The 11346-nt window shown below is 34.7% G+C and overlaps 1 protein-coding gene across 1 annotated transcript in view; it reads right to left on the reverse strand.

Moving 5' to 3' along the window:
* mpp4a (MAGUK p55 scaffold protein 4a) overlaps window positions 1-11346 on the reverse strand; it is a 54479-nt gene that overhangs the window by 20226 nt on the left and 22907 nt on the right. The window contains exons 10-14 of the mRNA XM_031806225.1: window positions 10533-10591; window positions 6291-6308; window positions 6141-6182; window positions 876-896; window positions 685-699 (exon numbers count right to left, since the gene is read on the reverse strand). Coding sequence (XP_031662085.1) covers window positions 685-699; window positions 876-896; window positions 6141-6182; window positions 6291-6308; window positions 10533-10591 — 155 coding nt within the window. The remainder of the gene's footprint in view (window positions 1-684; window positions 700-875; window positions 897-6140; window positions 6183-6290; window positions 6309-10532; window positions 10592-11346) is intronic.

Consider the following 11346-nt stretch of genomic DNA (forward strand, 5'->3'; position numbering starts at 1 on the left):
GAGCTGTGAGTCTTCTGGGTAAGTCTCTTAAGAGCTGTGAGTCTTCTGGGTCAGTCTATAAGAGCTGTGAGTCTTCTGGGTCAGTCCATAAGAGCTGTGAGTCTTCTGGGTCAGTCCATAAGAGCTGTGAGTCTTCTGGGTCAGTCCATAAGAGCTGTGAGTCTTCTGGGTCAGTCTCTAAGAGCTGTGAATCTTCTGGGTCAGTCTCTAAGAGCTGTGAGTCTTCTGGGTAAGTCTCTAAGAGCTGTGAGTCTTCTGGGTCAGTCTATCCTGTGCTTTATCCTGAAAAACTCCTCAGTCCTTAATGATTACAAGCATACCCATAACATGATGCAGCCACCACTATGCTTGAAAATATGGGCAGTGGTACTCAGTGATGTGTTGTATTGTATTGCCTCCAAACATAACACAAAGTAGTTGTAGTTTTACTTTAGTGCCTTTCAAAAAAATCTAAAAACATAATTCCACTTTGACATTATGGGTTATTGTGTCTATTGAAATCTACATATAATCCATTCTCAATTCAGGCTGTAACAACAAAATGTGGAAAAAGTCAAGGGGTGTGAATACTTTAATATTGTTTTATAACCTCCAAACCAAGAGAATACAAACATAAATAACTACTACAGTAATGATAAATTGACAAAACGATTCACAGCAAGAAATATGAATTGGTATATTGACCTTCTCTGAGGTCCTCTAGAATATCACAACGGTGGAAAATAAAGAGAAGGAAAAACCTCGTGAATATAACGGTCTCTGTCTTTTCATCGTACAGATGAACCACAAAAGATACTGATGAACACTATATTGAAAGAAAACAGATAAATCTACAGAATCTATCAAAACCATGACTCTAATAAAAACTTACCTACCAGATTCAAAATATTCTTCATCTAATAAAGACCGATCAAAAAGAAAAGTGTTAATTCGCTGCCTGTTATTCCTGCCTTGGCAGGAACTAATGGGGATCCATAATAAACCCCAGGAAGAGTAGCTGCTGCAGGAACTAATGGGGATCCATAATAAACCCCAGGAAGAGTAGCTGCTGCAGGAACTAATGGGGATCCATAATAAACCCCAGGAAGAGTAGCTGCTGCCTTTTATTACGTAGCAGTATACAACAGATTACTATAATAGTAGTTAGTATACAACAGATTACTATAATAGTAGTTAGTATACAACAGATTACTATAATAGTAGTTAGTATACAACAGATTACTATAATAGTAGTTAGTATACAACAGATTACTATAATAGTAGTTAGTATACAACAGATTACTATAATAGTAGTTAGTATACAACAGATTACTATAATAGTAGTGAGTATACAACAGATTACTATAATAGTAGTTAGTATACAACAGATTACTATAATAGTAGTTAGTATACAACAGATTCCTATAATAGTAGTTAGTATACAACAGATTCCTATAATAGTAGTTAGTATACAACAGATTCCTATAATAGTAGTTAGTATACAACAGATTCCTATAATAGTAGTTAGTATACAACAGATTACTATAATAGTAGTTAGTATACAACAGATTACTATAATAGTAGTTAGTATACAACAGATTACTATAATAGTAGTTAGTATACAACAGATTACTATAATAGTAGTTAGTATACAACAGATTACTATAATAGTAGTTAGTATACAACAGATTACTATAATAGTAGTTAGTATACAACAGATTACTATAATAGTAGTTAGTATACAACAGATTACTATAATAGTAGTTAGTATACAACAGATTACTATAATAGTAGTTAGTATACAACAGATTACTATAATAGTAGTTAGTATACAACAGATTACTATAATAGTAGTTAGTATACAACAGATTACTATAATAGTAGTGAGTATACAACAGATTACTATAATAGTAGTTAGTATACAACAGATTACTATAATAGTAGTTAGTATACAACAGATTACTATAATAGTAGTTAGTATACAACAGATTCCTATAATAGTAGTTAGTATACAACAGATTACTATAATAGTAGTTAGTATACAACAGATTACTATAATAGTAGTTAGTATACAACAGATTACTATAATAGTAGTTAGTATACAACAGATTCCTATAATAGTAGTTCGTATACAACAGATTACTATAATAGTAGTTAGTATACAACAGATTACTATAATAGTAGTTAGTATACAACAGATTACTATAATAGTAGTTAGTATACAACAGATTACTATAATAGTAGTTAGTATACAACAGATTACTATAATAGTAGTTAGTATACAACAGATTCCTATAATAGTAGTTAGTATACAACAGATTACTATAATAGTAGTTCGTATACAACAGATTCCTATAATAGTAGTTAGTATACAACAGATTACTATAATAGTAGTTAGTATACAACAGATTACTATAATAGTAGTTAGTATACAACAGATTACTATAATAGTAGTTAGTATACAACAGATTACTATAATAGTAGTTAGTATACAACAGATTACTATAATAGTAGTTAGTATACAACAGATTACTATAATAGTAGTTAGTATACAACAGATTACTATAATAGTAGTTAGTATACAACAGATTACTATAATAGTAGTTAGTATACAACAGATTCCTATAATAGTAGTGAGTATACAACAGATTACTATAATAGTAGTTAGTATACAACAGATTACTATAATAGTAGTAGTATACAACAGATTACTATAATAGTAGTTAGTATACAACAGATTCCTATAATAGTAGTGAGTATACAACAGATTACTATACTAGTAGTTAGTATACAACAGATTACTATAATAGTAGTGAGTATACAACAGATTCCTATAATAGTAGTAGTATACAACAGATTCCTATAATAGTAGTTAGTATACAACAGATTACTATATAGTAGTTAGTATACAAACAGATTCCTATAATAGTAGTGAGTATACAACAGATTACTATAAATAGTAGTTAGTATACAACAGATTACTATATAGTAGTTAGTATACAACAGATTACTATAATAGTAGTTAGTATACAACAGATTACTATAATAGTAGTTAGTATACAACAGATTACTATAATAGTAGTTAGTTATACAACAGATTACTATAATAGTAGTTAGGATACAACAGATTACTATAATAGTAGTTAGTATACAACAGATTACTATAATAGTAGTTAGTATACAACAGATTACTAAATAGTAGTTAGTATACAACAGATACTATAATAGTAGTTAGTATACAACAGATTACTATAATAGTAGTTAGTATACAACAGATTACTATAATAGTAGTTAGTATACAACAGATTACTATAATAGTAGTTAGTATACAACAGATTACTATAATAGTAGTTAGTATACAACAGATTACTATAATAGTAGTTAGTATACAACAGATTACTATAATAGTAGTGAGTATACAACAGATTCCTATAATAGTAGTTAGTATACAACAGATTACTATATAGTAGTAGTATACAACAGATTACTTAATAGTAGTAGTATACAACAGATTACTATAATAGTAGTTAGTATACAACAGATTCCTATAATAGTAGTTAGTATACAACAGATTCCTATAATAGTAGTTAGTATACAACAGATTACTATAATAGTAGTTAGTATACAACAGATTACTATAATAGTAGTTAGTATACAACAGATTACTATAATAGTAGTTAGTATACAACAGATTACTATAATAGTAGTTAGTATACAACAGATTACTATAATAGTAGTTAGTATACAACAGATTACTATAATAGTAGTTAGTATACAACAGATTACTATAATAGTAGTTAGTATACAACAGATTACTATAATAGTAGTTAGTATACAACAGATTACTATAATAGTAGTTAGTATACAACAGATTACTATAATAGTAGTGAGTATACAACAGATTACTATCATAGTAGTGAGTATACAACAGATTACTATAATAGTAGTTAGTATACAACAGATTCCTATAATAGTAGTTAGTATACAACAGATTCCTATAATAGTAGTTAGTATACAACAGATTCCTATAATAGTAGTGAGTATACAACAGATTACTATAATAGTAGTGAGTATACAACAGATTCCTATAATAGTAGTGAGTATACAACAGATCCTATAATAGTAGTGAGTATACAACAGATTACTATAATAGTAGTGAGTATACAACAGATTACTATAATAGTAGTTAGTATACAACAGATTACTATAATAGTAGTTAGTATACAACAGATTACTATAATAGTAGTTAGTATACAACAGATTACTATAATAGTAGTTAGTATACAACAGATTACTATAATAGTAGTTAGTATACAACAGATTACTATAATAGTAGTTAGTATACAACAGATTACTATAATAGTAGTTAGTATACAACAGATTACTATAATAGTAGTTAGTATACAACAGATTACTATAATAGTAGTTAGTATACAACAGATTACTATAATAGTAGTTAGTATACAACAGATTACTATAATAGTAGTTAGTATACAACAGATTCCTATAATAGTAGTTAGTATACAACAGATTACTATAATAGTAGTTAGTATACAACAGATTCCTATAATAGTAGTTAGTATACAACAGATTACTATAATAGTAGTTAGTATACAACAGATTCCTATAATAGTAGTTAGTATACAACAGATTCCTATAATAGTAGTTCGTATACAACAGATTACTATAATAGTAGTTAGTATACAACAGATTACTATAATAGTAGTTAGTATACAACAGATTACTATAATAGTAGTTAGTATACAACAGATTCCTATAATAGTAGTGAGTATACAACAGATTCCTATAATAGTAGTGAGTATACAACAGATTACTATAATAGTAGTTAGTATACAACAGATTACTATAATAGTAGTTAGTATACAACAGATTACTATAATAGTAGTTAGTATACAACAGATTCCTATAATAGTAGTTAGTATACAACAGATTCCTATAATAGTAGTGAGTATACAACAGATTCCTATAATAGTAGTGAGTATACAACAGATTACTATAATAGTAGTTAGTATACAACAGATTACTATAATAGTAGTTAGTATACAACAGATTACTATAATAGTAGTTAGTATACAACAGATTCCTATAATAGTAGTTAGTATACAACAGATTCCTATAATAGTAGTGAGTATACAACAGATTCCTATAATAGTAGTGAGTATACAACAGATTCCTATAATAGTAGTGAGTATACAACAGATTACTATAATAGTAGTTAGTATACAACAGATTACTATAATAGTAGTTAGTATACAACAGATTACTATAATAGTAGTTAGTATACAACAGATTACTATAATAGTAGTTAGTATACAACAGATTACTATAATAGTAGTTAGTATACAACAGATTACTATAATAGTAGTTAGTATACAACAGATTACTATAATAGTAGTTAGTATACAACAGATTACTATAATAGTAGTTAGTATACAACAGATTACTATAATAGTAGTTAGTATACAACAGATTACTATAATAGTAGTTAGTATACAACAGATTACTATAATAGTAGTTAGTATACAACAGATTACTATAATAGTAGTTAGTATACAACAGATTACTATAATAGTAGTTAGTATACAACAGATTACTATAATAGTAGTTAGTATACAACAGATTACTATAATAGTAGTTAGTATACAACAGATTACTATAATAGTAGTTAGTATACAACAGATTACTATAATAGTAGTTAGTATACAACAGATTACTATAATAGTAGTTAGTATACAACAGATTACTATAATAGTAGTTAGTATACAACAGATTACTATAATAGTAGTTAGTATACAACAGATTACTATAATAGTAGTTAGTATACAACAGATTACTATAATAGTAGTTAGTATACAACAGATTACTATAATAGTAGTTAGTATACAACAGATTACTATAATAGTAGTTAGTATACAACAGATTATTATAATAGTAGTTAGTATACAACAGATTATTTTAATAGTAGTTAGTATACAACAGATTACTATAATAGTAGTTAGTATACAACAGATTACTATAATAGTAGTTAGTATACAACAGATTATTTTAATAGTAGTTAGTATACAACAGATTACTATAATAGTAGTTAGTATACAACAGATTACTATAAGAGTGATATGGAATGAGGACGATGTGGCTACCTGCTATGACACCATTCCCACTGTTGGTCTTAACGTCGTCCTCTGGAAGAGAAAACACAAGGTCAAACAGAGATCCTGCTACTGTCTCGGTCAAGACAAATCCAAGTCCCCCCCCCCACAAAAAGGTATTTGTTTATATATTGTACATACCATCACCAGCTATGCTCACTTTAGGGTCAGCAGTAGACAAAGGAAACAGAACTCAGGTAAAGACATTTGGACAACTGAAACACCAAACACGCAAAAGAGGGTGGAGCTTTGTGGTCCATATTTTACAGAAGCGTGATTTACTGAACAATGACTTACATGCTTCTGATTTATTTCATTCGTTTTTTTATCCTTTCCAAATGAACTGAATGAACCATTAAGGGTTTTTGACATAGATAGATCCCTTGAATTTACAGTATCAGTAGTTATCATTGACAATTACATCAACAATAGTCTTAACAGTGAATTTACACAGGGGATCACGTCTTTCACGTGACACAAAGGGAAGTGTTGAAAACATGCGAGAATTCGTTAAGAATGGGACTTACGAGAGAGTTTCTCTCTTTCTTTTGAATTAGCCCTCTGGCTAATTATTTTGGCTGAGAAAACTCAGAATATGACAACAGGAAAAATATGCCAAGGCGCTATTCCTTTGGCAACACAGAATGAGCGTGTGCTCGTTATGGCATTTTCAGAGGCCGTTGTTTTATAGCTCAATGACACTACCGGTCAAAAAAAAAAATCGCTAATATTATTTTTTATTTGTTTAACACTGTTTTGGTTACTACATGATTCCATATGTGTTATTTCATAGTTTTGATGTCTTCACTGTTATTCTACAATGTAGAAAATAGTAAATAATCTAGACAAACCCTTGAATGAGTAGATGTTCTAAACCTTTGACCGGTACTGTGTGCTCGTTTTGTCCAGGTGGGAGTGTGATTGCATTATCTGTGGACCTGTTGGGTCGCTATGTGAATTGGAGTGGGTCTAGGGTTTCTGGGGTAATGGTGTTGATGTGAGCCATGACCAGCCTTTTAGGCAGGTTATCTTTACATTCTTGGGGCACAGGGACTATGGTGGTCTGTTTGAAGCATGTTGGTATTACAGACTCGGTCAGGGAGAGGTTGAAAATGTTAGTCGAAGTCACTTGCCAGTTGGTCCGTGCATGCTTTGAGTACACGTCCTGGTAGTCTGTCTGGCCCTGCGGCCTTGTGAATGTTGACCTGTTACCAACCCTTAGTAAACTTTTGGAAAAAATTATGTTTGACTAGATACAATGCTATTTTACAGTAAACACATTGACAACAGACTTTCAGCACGCCTATAGGGAAGGGCATTCAACATGCACCGGCACTTACACAAATGACTGATTGGCTGAGAGAAATTGATGATAAAAAGTGGTGGCTGTCTTGTATGACTTCAGTGCGGCTTTTGACATTATCGATCATAGTCAGCTGCTGGTAAAACGTATCTGTTATGTCTTTACATCCCCTTCTATGAGCAGCTAACCGATCGCTGCAGCTGTACATAGTCTATCGGTAAATAGCCCACCCATTTTTACCTACCTCATCCCCATACTGTTTTTTATTTATTTACTTTTCTGCTCTTTTGCACACCAATATCTCTACCTGTACATGACCATCTGATCATTTATCACTCCAGTGTTAATCTGCAAAACTGTAATTATTCGCCTACCTCCTCATGCCTTTTGCACACATTGTATATAGACTCCCCTTTTTTTCTACTGTGTTATTGACTTGTTAATTGTTTACTCCATGTGTAACTCTGTGTTGTCTGTTCACACTGCTATGCTTTATCTTGGCCAGGTCGCAGTTGCAAATGAGAACTTGTTCTCAACTAGCCTACCTGGTTAAATAAAGGTGAAATAAAAAAATTGTGTTTTGAGGATTACCTGTCTAACAGAACACCGAGGGTGTTCTTTAATGGAATCCTCCTCAAATATAATCCAGGTAGAATCAGGCATTCCCCAGGGCAGCGCTCTTGGCCCCTTACGTTTTCATTTTTTTTTTAAACTAATGACAGTGTGTATGTATGCGAATGACTCAACACTATACAAGTCAGCTACTACAGCGACTGAAAATCACTGTGACACTTAAAGAGCTGGAGTCAGTTTCAGAATGGGTAGTCCTAAATATTTCAAAAATGAATAGATTTGTATTTGGGAGGAATCATTCACTAAACTCAAAACCGCAACTAAATCTTGTAATGAATAATGTGGAAAATGAGTAAGTCGAGGTGATTAAACTGCTTGGAGTAACCTGTCATTGTCAAAACATGTTGATGCAACAGTAGCTAAGATGTGAGAAGTCTGTCTATAATAAAGCGCTACTCTACATTCATAACAACACTATCAACAAGGCAGGTTCTACAGGTCCTAGTTTTGTCACACCTGGATTACTGTCCAGTTGTGTGGTCAGTTACAAACAAAGAGGGACTCAGGAAACTTACAACTGTCTCAGAACAGGGCAGCACGGCTGGCCCTTGAAGACACACGGAGCGCTAATAATAATAACATGTAAATCATGGTTCAAAGTGGAGGAAAGCAGTAACATTCGATGTAAAAACAGATAAAAATGCACTTTATGGAACAGTGGGGACGTTGAAGAGACACACACAGGTACAGACACATGTACACATGGATTTCGTATTGTAGATATGTGGTAGTAGAGTAGTGGTCTGAGGGAACACACTTAATGTATTGTGAAAAGTGATATGGAATGTAATGTCATGTAATATTTTTAATTGTAAATAACTGCCTTAATGTTGCTGGACCCCAGGAAGAGTAGCTGCTGCCTTGGCAGGAACTAATGATGATCCATAATAAACCCCAGGAAGAGTAGCTGCTGCCTTGGCAGGAACTAATGGGGATCCATAATAAACCCCAGGAAGAGTAGCTGCTGCCTTGCAGGAACTAATGGGGATCCCTAATAAACCCCAGGAAGAGTAGCTGCTGCCTTGGCAGGAACTAATGGGTATCCATAATAAACCCCAGGAAGAGTAGCTGCTGCCTTGGCAGGAACTAATGGGGATCCATAATAAACCCCAGGAAGAGTAGCTGCTGCCTTGCAGGAACTAATGGGGATCCCTAATAAACCCCAGGAAGAGTAGCTGCTGCCTTGCAGGAACTAATGGGGATCCATAATAAACCCCAGGAAGAGTAGCTGCTGCCTTGACAGGAACTAATGGGGATCCATAATAAACCCCAGGAAGAGTAGCTGCTGCCTTGCAGGAACTAATGGGGATCCATAATAAACCCCAGGAAGAGTAGCTGCTGCCTTGCAGGAACTAATGGGTATCCATAATAAACCCCAGGAAGAGTAGCTGCTGCCTTGCAGGAACTAATGGGGATCCATAATAAACCCCAGGAAGAGTAGCTGCTGCCTTGCAGGAACTAATGGGGATCCATAATAAACCCCAGGAAGAGTAGCTGCTGCCTTGACAGGAACTAATGGGGATCCATAATAAACCCCAGGAAGAGTAGCTGCTGCCTTGCAGGAACTAATGGGTATCCATAATAAACCCCAGGAAGAGTAGCTGCTGCCTTGCAGGAACTAATGGGTATCCATAATAAACCCCAGGAAGAGTAGCTGCTGCCTTGGCAGGAACTAATGGGGTTCCATAATAAACCCCAGGAAGAGTAGCTGCTGCCTTGACAGGAACTAATGGGGATCCATAATAAACCCCAGGAAGAGTAGCTGCTGCCTTGCAGGAACTAATGGGGATCCATAATAAACCCCAGGAAGAGTAGCTGCTGCCTTGCAGGAACTAATGGGTATCCATAATAAACCCCAGGAAGAGTAGCTGCTGCCTTGCAGGAACTAATGGGTATCCATAATAAACCCCAGGAAGAGTAGCTGCTGCCTTGGCAGGAACTAATGGGGATCCATAATAAACCCCAGGAAGAGTAGCTGCTGCCTTGGCAGGAACTAATGGGGATCCCTAATAAACCCCAGGAAGAGTAGCTGCTGCCTTGTCAGAAACTAATGGGGAGCCATAATAAACCCCAGGAAGAGTAGCTGCTGCCTTGTCAGGGACTAATGGGGATCCATAATAAACCCCAGGAAGAGTAGCTGCTGCCTAGTCAGGAACTAATGGGGATCCCTAATAAATCCCAGGAAGAGTAGCTGCTGCCTTGGCAGGAACTAATGGCGATCCATAATAAACCCCAGGAAGAGTAGCTGCTGCCTTGGCAGGAACTAATGGGGATCCATAATAAACCCCAGGAAGAGTAGCTGCTGCCTTGGCAACAGGAACTAATGGGGATCCATAATAAACCCCAGGAAGAGTAGCTGCTGCCTTGGCAGGAATAAATGGGGGTCCTTAATAAATACTATAGGTGTACAGACAGTCTAAGAGTAGGATGTTCGTGCTGTTACTCACAGGGTTTGATGCAGGTGTGGGCCTGGAAAGGCTGTGACCACCATGTTTCCCTCTGTTTGCTGCACAATGGAGACCAGAGAGGTCAGGGGGTTAAAGCATCAACAACAACAACAAAAATATCCCTGACACTTAAGTCAATCTCAGATCGATTGTCTGCGTAGCCAAGGTAACCTACCTTTTCATGTCATATCTGAGTTGGTTTTTTTGGCCTAAAAATGACCTCGTCCATGCTGTGATGGCGCTGTAACCTAGTAGCTGCTGGTATGAGGCCTACATTCAGACAGTCACTGTGCTCACGCTCTCAATTCGAATCTACGTTCACAGTGCATGTCCGAAAACGTCGACATGAAAAATCCTATGACTGAAACTTCCCAGGTGGGCCTGGGAGGGCATAGGCCCACCCACTGTGGAGCCAGGTCCAGCCAATCAGAATCAATTTTTTCTGCACATGAAATACGGGACCAACAATTTACATGCTGTGTTTATATTTTCGTTCAGTCTATATGACCGAAAACCCGTCGCAGTGACGGACCTATACTCCTTCACTGATTTGATCACACTGAACATACACTTATTCGATTTAGTGACCTTTATAACTGTGCTGTGTTGGTCTGGCTACGGTTTAAATTAGGAGTCTTCCAGGGTTGGGGTCAATTCCATTTTAATTTAGTCAATTAAGGAAGTAAACTGATTGACTGAATTGAAATGGAATTGATCCCAGGTGGTGTCCCACCTCTTCTGAAGGCTGTGGTGTGTCTGTCTGTCTGTCTGTCTGTCTGTCTGTCTGTCTGTCTGTCTGTGTCTGTCACCCCCC

The sequence above is a fragment of the Oncorhynchus kisutch genome, linkage group LG26 (assembly GCF_002021735.2).
Source record: "Oncorhynchus kisutch isolate 150728-3 linkage group LG26, Okis_V2, whole genome shotgun sequence".
Lineage (NCBI taxonomy): Eukaryota > Metazoa > Chordata > Actinopteri > Salmoniformes > Salmonidae > Oncorhynchus > Oncorhynchus kisutch.